The 14,651-nt window shown below is 38.1% G+C and overlaps 1 protein-coding gene across 1 annotated transcript; it reads right to left on the minus strand.

Moving 5' to 3' along the window:
• Nucleotides 1-4,749: 4,749 nt before the first annotated feature.
• LOC141906048 (synaptotagmin-4-like) lies at nt 4,750-14,324 on the minus strand. Its single transcript, XM_074795199.1, has 4 exons — nt 14,147-14,324; nt 10,408-11,216; nt 5,423-5,546; nt 4,750-5,204 (listed from the first exon to the last, which is right to left on the minus strand). The coding sequence occupies exons 1-4, from the start codon at nt 14,196-14,198 to the stop codon at nt 4,897-4,899; spliced, it is 1,293 nt and encodes a 430-aa protein (XP_074651300.1). The 5' UTR covers nt 14,199-14,324; the 3' UTR covers nt 4,750-4,896.
• Nucleotides 14,325-14,651: the final 327 nt, after the last annotated feature.

Genomic DNA, 14,651 nt, shown 5'->3' on the forward strand with positions numbered 1-14,651 from the left:
GATTGTTCAAAGTATTATCATAATGCATAAACACCATCCGAATACGGAACTGTCTGGACAGATTTTATTTGCACAGGGTTTCGACATGTTTGAACAGGAAGTTTGTCCAATGCGCCGAAATGCAGTAAACCGAACGGACCCGACGTAGGCGTGACTGGCAAATATTCCAGATCGAATTTCATTATATAAATTCTTATCCCTTAGTCGCGTCTCTCGTTTATTTGCGGTAGGATTAAATGGTCAACATATTTACATAACGTGGTGCCGTAACTAGTGACCGAAACGTTGTTAGAACAAATGGATCGATACGAGTTGTAAATGCGTAGATAAAAGATTGTTGATGGTAGAATTAAGTATTCCGAGTTCGCAAATAATGTGGCATATTGCTGAGCCCAGTTGGAAACTGCTGGGACAAATTCGTCAGTGTTGCTAAAGCCGGGCGTAGGTCGTCCTTGTGACGCGATGCGATCGTCGCGTCGTAAGGCCGACCTTTGCGCGGCTTAAAGCCCCGTGCACACGAGCCGAATAAGCCCCCGCACACAAGCCGAATAATGCGTACGAAAAGTGCGCAGCACAGTTCTCGGTTCGCGAAATTTCCCTAACGGGAGGCGGCAAATATGCGCGACTATTTTTCGGAAATGAAATTAGGATATTCGATAACGGCCGCACAAACGAAGAGGCAACTTGAACCGCAGTTGTCTCTTAATACTGGCGAAATACTGTTCCCGATTTATATGATTTCATATGCGAGGCGCTTATCGAATATAAAATGTACTCGAATTCAGACGACATAAATCTCATAGATCTATTACATAAATCCGTGCCCTTCTGCTCTTATTACGGCGGCTGTATGGCGTGTGGGAAGATGACAGCGCATCGTTTCTCTTCAATAAAGCAATTTCTAGGCGCCAATTCTCCGATGGGTAGTAAATTGTTGGAAGTGTCCCATCTTCGCGCTGTGCTGTGCGTGTTTTCTATCAAAAGTTGGTCGTTAGTAACCCGAACATGTTGTATATGATTGGAAAGCTGAGAATCAGTTTTTTTTCGATCATCCAATTATCCCAAAAAGTCGTCCGTAACATACTTTATATGCGAGCGAAGTAATTAACGACAAACATCGTAAATTAAATATGAACTTCATTTTATTCTCTATCAATGCCGTTCTGTATATTATCACGTTTCAAACTAACGTCGTCGACATTTTCACTTTCAGTCCCAGTTCCTTCATCGATCGTAATTAACCCCGATTATTCTGACATCACAATCACGAATCATCAATCCTACATGTACTTTTGCTAAAACGAAACTTCTCTTCGAAAAAATTCAAGCACAAAACTTCTTCATTATCTTATACTTGTATCAGAAATTGTCACACGTAATTGTCACACGTAACTATTTCCCTCGCAAAGACGCTGCATGTAAAGCCAAACGCTCACAGTGTTTATAGAGAAACACAGAAACACGAAATCAAACATGCTTGATCTCGGTGACATTATCCCCGAAACCATGTTTCTCGCAAACGCACACGACACAGGGAAACGTTCGGAAGCATACTTCGGTTTCCGCGTTTCCGTGCGTTGTGTACGTTGGGCTTTAAGGAATCGTGGCGTAGCCTTACACGTACAAAACGATGCCGCCTTAGCCCAAGCGTAGCGATTTACTAAACTGATATTTACATGAACAAAATATTCAATAAACATATTTTTTGTTTTCGGAGATTATACAGAACTACGACATCGTCTGCTTGATAGACCATACTTTAGCGTGAAAGTGAACTCCGCACGCTACAATGTAATTCAATGGCGGTTTCGGATAGATCAATTTGATTATACATTATACAATAATGCGTGTATCCCTAGTGAAATGATCCGACGAAATCAACTGCTTCGTTCCCGCACTGGTCTTATTCACGACTCTATACCCTCATGACAGATATATGATATTCACAGAACGCGAGCTGTTGTTGTTACTGGTCGTGCTGCTGAATTAAACAGCTTCATCAGTCACGCCGAGTCGGGAATATTATAATATACGTATATAATAAATAAATAACAGCAATACTTTAACGAGCATTTTGTTTGTATAGAACGATATAAATGAGTGAATGATACATTACTTATCGAGTCTCGTATATTGGAGACTGTAAGCCTACCGCTAATGGCGCGACGAATAACGATTTGCTCGTTTTCTGTTGGTAAACAGTAGCAGGCCAACCCGGTATATGACCATCCATATGGTTGATCATATATATCATATATATGTAGTAGATATAGCATATATTCATCGATATGGCAGGATAATAAGAACTATACTATAGTTTAACCAGACAAAATCATTCGGTGGGCTTTAAACCGAAACTAACATACATCATTAGAAAAAAATCCTTCCGGTGAGATTTCATTTTGATTACATACATGATTTTCGAGAAAATTAATTCAGCCAAATATTTGAGTTTTTTTTACGAAGTTGACTATTCAGAATGTATTACCCAGCATCACAATATAATCAATACAAATATCGATATGACAAAATATATATCATCTTTCATAATATTTAATTTACAATCATCGTCATCATCATCAACTATTTTTAGGATATATATTCGGTGGGTAAGTTTCGCTTCTCTGGTTGCCGTTGTATAACAAGTAACGGCTCGGTCAGAGAAAATAAATATTCGTTTTTATACTCGGTGGAATACGTGCTTTATTCGCTATATGATACGTACATTCGGTGGAAATGAAATCACAAACAAATTTTGTATAATGATAATAATTCATTGTGATAATAATAATCATTATAAACTAAGGTAAAAATATATATGTGTATATTCTAATGGTGATTATAGCAGTAAAATAAACAAATAGATTCAGATTTTGAGGCCTTGCCGGCTTCTAGTTTCATGAAGCAGGTTTTTCATTATGTATATAATCCATATTTTATCATGTTAAATGTGTCATATTGTAATCCTTTAATTCATGTATCATCAACAAACTTGTCTGTTTTTTATGATGAATAAATTGATCTTTTTTAAATTTGAATCTAATTGACTTATCATAATTGTTGGGATTCTCGCTTCAAGTCATTGGATCACGTGTAGCAGAGGAAATACTGTATTATTTTTATTCGGCGAGTGACTGCAGTGGATAACTAGCAGAGCCTCGTGCATGTGCTCGTGGTGAAATGATGCAAACCACGTAAATAATTGAATAATTGTTGTCCAGAGTTCATTAATCAAGACGGATACCGACGCCATTGGGATTTCGGCAACTGGAGTGAACTATAGCAGCAAACAACGTTTTGCCGCCAGTTACGCCTTCATATAGGAAGTTATAAGCGCAAGCACATGTCTGATGAAAATCCTCTGATATATATGTATTATCACAGATTTGAATTTGAAAAAAGAAAAAAAGAACGTGTCTTACAGTGTGTTCCAAACTACGATAAATGTGGAATACATGATACGCCGTGACGAACGCGACAATATATTCATCAGCTATACCTACGTAGATATACTAAAAATAATCATTAATCGTTTGGGGGTAATTAATTGCTGTTGATTAATTATTTACCACGTCGATACGTAAGTAAGTGATATTTAGAATGAATATTTCACACAACGGGGTGTGTCAGACACATCAAACACATTCGACAATATTATTTCTATATTTACATATATATTTGTTCGTTTTGTGGCTCGACGTTTGTAGAGACTCTCAATCGTGTATATTGCACATTTTCCCGGCCGGCCTGAGACATAATCTTATTCACATTTTGCGTGTATTTATATCATGCATTTACAATAGATATTTTCGTTACATATAATTGCACTGATATGTATCATATTTATATATATATATATTGTTTTGTACACGCTACGAGGAATGGTTAAGCGTTAATTGGCGTTGAATTATCACACATTCTTTATTCCACCGTATAGATTATAATTCTGAATGATGATTAATGCATTTTGATTTTGCTCGGAACAGCCAAGACGCGTTTCTTCTGAAATGCTTTGATGAACTCTCACTAACCCTTTAAGTAACTAACCCCAAATCGACCGCTCTTCTCAGTTCTTTTTGGGTTTTTTTTCGACGACCGGATATTGTCGAGGAGGAATGGATCTGTTTGGCAAGCAGATTTTTAGAGAAAAAAAACGACAGAATAGAATATCCGGTTTCTTGAAGGAAGATGCGCGCACGATTTGTCGGCGGGGACTCATAGAAAAGATCGATTACGGTTCATTCGCCAGAAGTGGAATTAGCCAATCTTTTAATTTTGTCAAGCGAAAAAAAATATTTTCTCTAGATAGATCGTCTGGGCGACACGTATACGACATACGCCATATTTACAGAATTACATTACATATTTACATTTCACCATTTACTGCCCGAAGGAATATTTCTAAACAACCACTGTGTATGCGCTCAGCCCACCGTGTAACAAAATGTTCTGCTGTTTGTGATTTTTTACGACTTCTTTTCTAGACGACTTGATTTACCGATAGTTTTGTTTTGGTTCACCCGACATAGACAACATAACGGCTCCATGGAAACGAAGATAGATATAAACACCGAGTTATGTTGTGCTTTGGATATGTTATGTTTGAACTGATGGGTTAACAACACAGTAATATCTTAATGACTTCGCAATATATTGTCACCGGTGGTTAAGCTGGCGAATGATGGTCAACGAAATAACCCGAAATAGCTTGGTGGAATTTTATAGTTAAGCCACAAACACTAGCCGTCTTAATCCTTCTTAGCAAAAATATACTCTAAAAGCGGTGAAGATCATGTCAGTATATTTGTGGTGAAGTATCAACACCAAATCCAGAATACGTCTCTCAATATCTTTCGTTATAAATCCATGGAGTTGTTTTTCACCGCGAATTAGTACTTATTCGCGTAATTTGTGCCATTCGGCGATCTGTTTTCGAGGACAGTTCATCACTTCGTTCCAATGTTGAGATTCCAAGCCTTCTTTGTTCAATCCGATTTCCATGCGACCGATGACCTCGTTTTTGGCCACGCGATCCCAGTCCAACACGAGGAACTCGAACGATATGTTCTGCAAGCCCTCGTTGTACGGAACCTCGAATACGAACGATTCATTGAACACCGGATTTAGAGTTCGTTTCTTCACATGAGTTTTCTTTTTAGCGATTCTCTGGCCGTTGTAGAGCAAGTAGATTTTCACGTATGGGTCTGAATTGAGAAATATTATATTTCAGAAATGAAGAAATAAATCAAACTACCCTTATGTATCAATTCATAATCATTTTTTTCTGTTTCTTAATACTCTATATAGTGTAACGAAGTAAAACAATCAAAGAGCCTTAGCCTAGAATATACCGCCGTTTGATATCAAAATACCACAAAAATAAAAAAAATAGAAAAAAAATAGAAACTAAGTATTTCATTACCCGAAAGACCAGTTATGTCCATCTTAGGGAGATTTCTAGCTTTCAAGACGACAACTGTCAGCCTGTTAGCGGCTGGCTGATAGCAGACCGATACCAATAATTCTCCGCGTCCTTGACTTCGAATCTACAAAAACAAGAACAGAACAGATTTTATGTATCGATAATCGATGGTTTCGCGCACTCAAGTCGTCTGATCGTTTTCCGATAATTCATTTGTTTTCAAAACTACCATTTCAGACTGATGGGTTCATTATTGACGGGTTGATTTCGCCGAAGGCTCTTTTTGATGGAAATACACTTCTTAGTCGGTAAAACGATCAGTACATATTCAAATTAGTGAAAACAATTCATTAATTCTTCCGCAATTGTCAAATTTTCGGGATCAAGTTCCACGATTCCAAGGGATTCGCGATTAAGGTTTTGAATTACGCGATTAAGAAGAGTTATATATTAGTCCCACAATCACGAAGCCGAAAACGTAAAATATCGTAACGTTAGAACTTATCAAAAATCCGGTTTTCAACTAAATTCCTTGAAAATGGTTTTTACTTAAACCGAAAACCGAAAATTCGGATTTTTGATAATAAATTTTACCTTACGATATTTTTACGTTATCGGCTTCGTGATTGTGGGACTAACATCTCTAACTCCTAACGGATTCCCTCCTCGTATCGCGTGATAACCGGGTCTGATCTTTCTGGTTGATATAAAGCTATATTCTTATCTTTTTTAATGGTTTATTGGAAATATCCGCATGTAGGAACGTGTGACGCTTTTCCCATCAACGAAGTGTGTTATTTTTTGGTAGCTCGTTATAGAAGAGCTAAGTGCTGCCGCCGAAGGCTCCTTACTCGCTATCTGTTATCGTCGTATTATGGAATATCATGGCGTTATTAATGTTCATTACGCGGTCATTCTTCCGTCGTGAATTGCGTCGTGATATATCGAAAGGCTATACGCGGAATTAACTTCGTTTTGCCGCAACTCTCTAACGAAAACCCGATATTCATATTAACCGCGAAACGAAATGAAAAGAAAAGCAACATCAAAGCTAGCCCCCGGATAGTCGTGAAATTGCCTGATCCCCGTAGAAAAAAAAGCCAAGTACTTTTTGTTCATCGTTTTCAGCCGATTAATCTTTTGATAGAAATTTGAATTTAATCATCTAAATGCTACCTAGATAAACTTAATTTAAAGTGAAAATGAAATTGCGGGAGTTTACTTCATATCTGTCAATGGTTGATCACTATTATTAAAGCCCAACGGACACAGGGAAACACGGAATCGTTGTTGCCGAAACCATGTTTCTCGTTTCTCGCAAAAGCATACGACACAGGGAAACGCTTAGAAAGATGTTTCTGTCTTATGTTTCCGTATTTCCCAGTGTCGTGTGCGTTGGGCTTTATGGAAGTATGAATCTGCGGTTTTGCAGTCGAAGGTCTTCTTAATGACGTTAATAATGGGTGGAGCAGTATGGCAGCCGATTGAATGTTTTTATCACGGTGAATCAGTTTGCGACGAAGATACTGAAAACGGTGTGGCGATAATAATAATTCCGTGCATCTTTCACCGATCGATAATCAATGAGCTGTATGGAATTTCGGCAATTCCGCATGACGTATATCCATTACCGGTGATGGATGCCGAGAGAAGGACACAGTCTCGCGCTACTAATGGAAAACCTATAACGCATCAAACATTTTGTATCGACTTCGAAGTTTATGAATGCCCAACCCGAAATACGCGCAATATCCGCGCTATTATACTATAGACTCATCCAGAAAAAATGGCCTCATTAATGAATCCCCTAATGACATCAAAAATTAATGTAGGGTCAGTAGCTTTACTCGATCTCAACTGTATCTGTGGTCTTACCGTTAGAAAATATTCATTCAATAGCCGTTAATCCGTATCTGTTAAGCTCTTTAAACCCTGAAACCACTCACAAAATCTTTAATGTATTCTATGAATTTCTTATTTCTTAAAAGTTCAATCAATCGACGCAAAACTGTCATCAGCAACGGGTTTGCATCGCAGGATGGAATTTCATCAATCAGTCAGATATGCGACCGCGTCACGCCCAGCAGACGTATTCTAGCGCGAATGAAAGCCGGATTTGTTAACACTGCTATCATAAAAAGAACGTCTAAAAAACGGCCGCGATAGGCATTAAAAGTCTTTTGTATGTAAGATTAGACTTTAATGCTCTGTAATAATTGACAAGATAGAAAGGTAATCTTTCTTTGTGACGACTCATTCAAAATCGAACATGCAAATGGATGTAGAAGATTGAATTAAGTTCCTAATGGGTTGTACGATAATCCTCGAGCGACTATCGATCAAACTTCTCGGATTCGCAGAAAGAAAATACAAATCGTTGTTGTCTTCCTAAAGTTTGGTTCATTCGGAAGGTTTTCTTAGATTTATATATCGAAACAAATGGATGACTGTTTACGATATAAGAACCAGGAAAACTGTATGTTAATATGGAGGGGAATTCAAGCTTGAAATATTATGAATCGAAAAACGGTTACGAAAAAAGAATCGAGACGAGAAATTAAATGATCGAGTCGCAAAGAAATGGCGGCACGCGGAGCAGCTTATCAATGTAATGTATGTAATAGGCTATCTTCAAGTCCTCTCATAAACCAATCAAGTCCGTTCAAGTAGCCGTCTTATTGCGACAGTTACAGCTTGTAACGTTAACGCCGCTATCGCCTGTTCCCATCAGCGCCAGCGACGCTAAAGTTTCTGTCAAAAGCAATCTCGTATGCTCCTGTTTCCATGGCTACAAGTAGCGGATGATGTCAACATGAACGTCATGGAGTGGCAATCGGATGAAACACAGCTACGCCGTTCACTGACTAAAGTTTTTACTCATGTATTCATGTATTCATCCTTCATATTTTTATGGTCTCTTGATTTCAGATTTTTATAGAATCGATGAGACCGCAGTCCTGGCTATTTTGGAAAACCTATTTATATATTTCTATAGTCAGAGCACCGGTAGGTATTCCCCCGGTAGAAATAACAGGCTTCTGATGGCGTCATGGCGAATTCGCGTCATATCAAGCATTTGCATAAACCTGAAGTCGCTTGATCCATACGCAACTCAGACACACGGTCATAAAATTACCGACCGTCGCCCATACTAATTCGATTGTATACATGCGCGGTATGAGCCAGATCACACCAGCAAGCTAATCGAACTAATTCGATATTTACCGGACCTAGCTAGTTGAGTTTCGTTGTCATTCACGACTAACGTAATTTCTATATGGATCAATTATTTATATTTTCGCCGAGATGAAAGCTCTACGGTTTCCTTTCCACGCGATATCGCGCATGATTTTCTCAGTGCGACCGCGCGGTTGATTAACTGTATTATTGTTCATTACGAGAAACCCTCTTAAGTTTGTGAAGTCATAAATCTCGTCTGATCCCCCTCCAGACAAGCTAATTGTTTCTAATTAGTACGATTGAAATTATGGGAGCTACACCGGATAATCTTTCTGTTTGGGGGGGGGGGCGATGCTGTATTAGGCATCATTACTACGAATATCATTATCTCAAAACTTTGAAAATATTTTTGAAAATGTTAAATGTAAATTTCAGCCGAATTTTTCTTTCATTTCCATTCAAGTTCAAGTTCAAGTTCAAATTTATTTCACAGAAAGCATGACAGGCTATGTACACAGGTTGAGAGAAAACAAACAATAAAATTTACAATTTTTTTAAACAAAGCACAATTATAAAAGAGAGAGAGAGGACAGTAGCTTTCAGTGTGGGCCAAGCAAAGCCTTTAGGCCGCTGTCGCAAGCACCCAGGGAAAAAAACGAAAGGGAAATGAAGAAATAAAGTGGAAGGAAATGAAAGTTGATGATTTTTGATAATTTCAGGAGAGTTTATATGAGTAAGCTAGAGGGTTCAGGAGAGTGAGCAATTATAACAATTAGGGTTATTACATTGATGGATATCATTGTAGGTGGAGGTGAGATATGGTCTGAGTTTACGTTTTAAATTTTGTTTGCTTGTTTGTAGGATATCATTGGAAAAAGGTAGTTTTTGCCAGATGTTTGAAAGAATGTTTTGAGGTGAATTTTGATGCGGGGTTGGCGGTGTTTGTTTTGAAAATAAAGAATATTCGACTCATTATTGCTCATTATAAGTTTTCATCAAAATTGATTATCATTGCATTGACGTAATGATATACAATATCCTGCATGTTTATTCAATATTCTTCTAAAGTATATCGCGTCATTGACGTCAACGTATATAAGATATTAGATGAAATTAGATAAAGTTATCTCTTACAGTTATTTCTTATTTTCAATTCTTATACAGATGGTATCATCCCCACCTCGTATAAAAGCGTTTCGCTTGTTGATGTTTTTCATTTGTTGATGGCACATTAATGCGATATCTGATTGAAAATTGGTCCACATTCGTGCCTCCATAGTTATTAGTCGTTGTCGTGTCGTTCCTTAATTTAGATTTATTCGTGACAAACAATGACGCTTAATCGTGTGTATTTTCGCGTCGAAACCATCTTAATCTAATAACTGCGGCACACATTAATAGCTGACGTTCGTACGCGACACATCGCGTTTAATAACGTGAATTCAATTTCAATTCTACAATATTTATCCCTATTACAGTCACCCAGAAGTGAACTTATGCTAATAGTGGCCTTATTGATTTTTGCGAATGTGTCGTGCGATTGCCGAAGTCTGGTACGGTATCGGGATAAGGGAATGGTATAGGAGCTAAACGCCACCAGCTTATCTTCATTCATTTTCTTATATCTCGAGCCTATAACATCTTAACACTTTTATTACACATTTTACACGATAAAAATCAATATAAAGACGTATCTGCTATAGGCCATGCCGTATATGAAAGAAAATCCGGTTTCCCGAATTGGGAACAATAATGTTTCAGATAGAAATGCATTGCACGTATTTGATTATTTGGTATATACTGACCTTATATTGTCTGGGTTGAATTTCTCTGTTAAGTATGATTTCCTTTTGAGACAAATCGAGCCCAGATATCGGGCAGACGACCTCCCCGATGATGTCATCTCGGGAGAAACGATCGAAACTCAGAATGACAAAGTGTAGCGTGATCGTCTGCAACTGATTATAACTGATGCCGTAAAACGTGAAAGTTTCATCGTAAAGAGGCGCCGTCGTTTTTCTGAGGACTCTGGTTTTTACTTTGTGTCGTTTTTCTGGAAGAAGTTGTAATTTTATGTACGGGTCCGAGCTACCGATGCTCGGGTCTTTTTCGGGTAAATCCGTCGCTTTCACGACGGTCACCAATAACGCCGTTTTCTGCTTATCGTAATTGACGTTGAAATGTAGATTTCCGAGTTTCGTATTCTTCGTTTCGTTCTCGCCTTTCTCATTAGCATCTTCTTTTTCTGGTGATCCGATGCTTTCGGTTTCATCTTCGACGTAGCAATCCGGCGCTTTAACGACCCGCGGTTGGTCCCCGAGGGGCGAATGACTAGAACTCTTCGACACGTTACCGCTGCCCTTTTCACCGATAGTTGGTTGGGTATGGTACATCGGCGAAGTCTCCTTGCTCGAAGACGACACCGGGCTTCTCAGGCTGGGACTCTTTCTCATAGAACCACCACCCCCTTGTTTTAGACCTTTCTTTATTGCTACTGATAAGCGATTTCTTGGTTGATTGGCTCGTTTTTGGTAGCACTTGTACGCGCATACCGACACTGTAAGCAATGCGACTAAACTTCCGACGCATATTCCCGCTATGGCAGCCGCAGGTACTGAAAGAAAGAAGATAGAAAACTGTTCACCGATGATGGCAATATTTTAGTTGAATAACGTGCATTTCAATGAAGTGCGCCGTTTCTATTTTTGGAATTCGCGTGGGATTTGCATAAATACTGACACCGCTGAAACCGAACACCTACTAAATGATTTAGTCACTTGATGCCGGTCGTGTCAATTCGTTTGATCATACACGTGAAACCCCCTGCGTAATCGTCACCAATTACGTATGTAACTATTAAACAAATGGCTGTAAATAGCTGCAAAAATTTTTACCTACAAGCAGCGCTTTTAGATTGGTATTCATATGTTCAAAGGCCGGAAACTGATCGTCAAGGTTTTCTGGGAGCGCCTACGTAGCGCATGTACACGATGGAACACGGTCTTTCTGCGCTGTCGTTAATAATAGATGGATGTTTTGAGATATTGCGGGCGATGCGAATCATCGTCCTGATATTACTTCCTTCCGCTGAAAGCCGCGATTGTTGCCGGCTGTGTCGATGTGACTTGATTCGATTGATTCGGAAGAAAATGCCGAAGAAATAACTTTTGGACTCGTGCACCATTCATTATTCGATCGAAATTGTCAAAGGAATTCTGCCATCGTAAAGCATTATTGACGGACGCTTTTAAAAGATTAATCAATTTTGCGAATTCTGTTTAAACTCGACGGTCACAAATCAGTCAACTGATGAAAAATTTTTAAATGGGTGCTTTAGGTTGGTGCTGCCGCTATGCACGTCATTGGCGGATTTTTCAAACACTAATGTAAAGCGGCTCTGGCAATCAACGTGCTGCGATTGCCAGAGTCGGTTCATATTAGTTCACGAAAAATCCGCTAACAATGAGCATAGCGGCAGCAATTTATGGTGCAGTGAGTAAAATAAGGTCTAGATCCTCCAATAGTATATGCATGTATTGTAAAATAGTATGTTGTAAATAACGTTTGTTATGTTTTAAAATGCTTTTTATTTAAGTTTTTGTAATTAATTGTAGATACCCTCTTTTCTCCCTACACCTGGAAATGGTTGGTGTTTAATAGATATTCGTATTCGTATTGGTAAGTAAGAAATGCGGGCCCGTTGCCGAATGATAAACACGTCACGTTTTTACATGCCGCCGATATTAGGAGAATATGAGAATAATTCATTCAGAAACTATATGCCTGCAAAAATGTGCGTAGTAACGTTGTTAACTTCAAATTTGATGAAGAGTAACATTCAGCTAATAGTCGTGAAATGAGAAATTCAACGAAGCGCGCAGCTATCCCTTAATGATGATTAAAGCAACGAGCATGCGGCATCAGCGCCGCGCGCCCCGGCTCTCCAAACACAACGTTTTTCTCTTTGATTCGATATCGACAAATTAAATAATCGATAATGTACTGAAAGGCAATTTTAGATATTAGGCGATAGCGCAAACTAGAAGTAGAATATTACGATAAACGATGTCGAGGGAAAGATGTCAAATTTCATTCACGTTGCCAATAGTCAGGGTAATATTTCCCATTTCACTTCAACCTTAGTTGTTACTTGGCACGTCTTTAATCAAGTTATTCGCCGGCCGACATCGTACGTCATATTGGCCGTCAAACGGCCGTCAACTGTGGCATTTTATCGTCGTGAATATTTCCTCAATAAAGTTGAAATAAAGTTTCGTGCTAATTGCTAATCGTCATTCTTTTAGCACGGAGACGCGTACATTGATTTATGAAGTTAAACATTTCGAAATTGTGATGCGAGATATGAAAATATTGGAATATTTATTCAACGCTCTATTTGTTTGCGCGCATTTCAATTCATCGATCTAGAATTATTTACCTACACTAATCAATAACGGCAGTCAATTTATGTCGAACAACGAATATTCATTATCCCAGAAAACAGACATCAAAGCAATTTCCATTCAAAACAATTCTTCTCAAATATTGTTTTGTTAATTAATTTTTTCTATGTTAACCCCCGATATTTCTCTCTGATTTTAGTAGATTATTCATCCAAACTTGTCGGCAATTCTAGGGCCTATTTCTACTTATTCATTTATTTATTTCTTTTGATGTATATATATTTCACAAATTAGAATAAAAGGAACTACTTATTTAAAGTGTTTCACGTAAAACGATGGTTGATAAAAACAACTAAAATTCATTATTTTCGGAAGAAAACGAAATATTTCTCCTTCATTCGCAGATTGTACTTATTGTGTAAAACCTGTTAACGATTGCATTTTTTATCTCCGTTATTCGGAATATTTGGAATAAAGAACATTCACACGTAAACGAAAATTCTCCCGCAGAACAAACTAGGATTCATCTTCATTTTAGTTTCAGTTTATCCCTATTAGGTTGCACAAATAAACACCTTCTGATACGAAGATGAAAAATGAACATTTCTAAAGCTATTTTTGTCACGTTTACCCAACAATTTGGTTAATCAATTTGCCGTCGCTAAGTGACGTGATCTCATATTATCATCGTCTGCATGCGGCCTACGCACACCTCATCAACTAACAAGGTATCATCTCATTTTCAAATATCATCTTTCAAACGCATCACTCTAAGTCATTATTCTTATTCATTATGAACTTGAATACATGTGAAGACTTTTGAATTGTCGAAAAATTGTTTTTGAATTTCGCATTATTAACCAATTGCCATTATAATCGATGTTGAAATAACGGCGTTATTTTTGACGAATGATCAAGATCTATTTTCTCGATAAAAAACCCACCAATCTGAACTTAAAAGTCATCTCATTTCGTTTGAAAAAGATTCGTTAACTTTTTTAATCTCTGTCAGTTCGAGTTCAACAACTATATACCGACCGTATATGACTAGTAGAATTAATCTCAAACCGACATCAATCGAAGGTTCGACTAAGTATATTGATTACATACGTGAATCGATAGAAGAAAATCAAGAAAATACCTTGGTGAACTTTAGGAAAATCCTGAGCCATATGATGGGCCTGTTGGACCATTTTGTTTCAGTATTATCCGTAGCTATTATCGAATTTGTCAGAGTTGTTATTTCTACATAGTCCTCGTTAAAAACCGTCGCTATTTTCTCTGGCAATAATCCGCCGTCGGTTTTAGTTTATTCATAAAATAGTTTCCATATTGAAGCTTTTTGTGGCATGAAATTCCAGAGCAAATGGCGGCATTCCCGTTACGCGGCAAAGCCCTTAATAGAGTCTATGATGCTTTCGCGAGGCGACACAGCGAGATGCGGAGAATAAATTATTCTTCTCCAGAGGGAAATGATGCAGCCGATGTGAAACCTGTACCATTGCCATGGTAACGGGAGGCTGGTGCGAAAGAGCGGTTTTCTTCTTTCAGAGGTGGCATCTATCCGTGCTCTGGGGCACCAAATCACATTATGATCGTAACTAACAGTATGTAAACGTCTCAATCAACGAACAATTTTTGGAAAT

The sequence above is a fragment of the Tubulanus polymorphus genome, chromosome 5 (genome assembly GCF_964204645.1).
Source record: "Tubulanus polymorphus chromosome 5, tnTubPoly1.2, whole genome shotgun sequence".
Lineage (NCBI taxonomy): Eukaryota > Metazoa > Nemertea > Palaeonemertea > Tubulaniformes > Tubulanidae > Tubulanus > Tubulanus polymorphus.

Excerpts from the sequence above, each read along its gene's own strand:
- LOC141906048 (XM_074795199.1), bottom strand. The coding sequence starts at position 14,198 with ATGGTCCAACAGGCCCATCATATGGCTCAGGATTTTCCTAAAGTTCAC. Across the intron at positions 5,547-10,407 it reads TTCAACCCAGACAATATAAG|ATTCGAAGTCAAGGACGCGG; the intron begins GTCAGTATATAC and ends TTGTTTTTGTAG. Across the intron at positions 5,205-5,422 it reads GGACATAACTGGTCTTTCGG|ACCCATACGTGAAAATCTAC; the intron begins GTAATGAAATAC and ends TTCTCAATTCAG.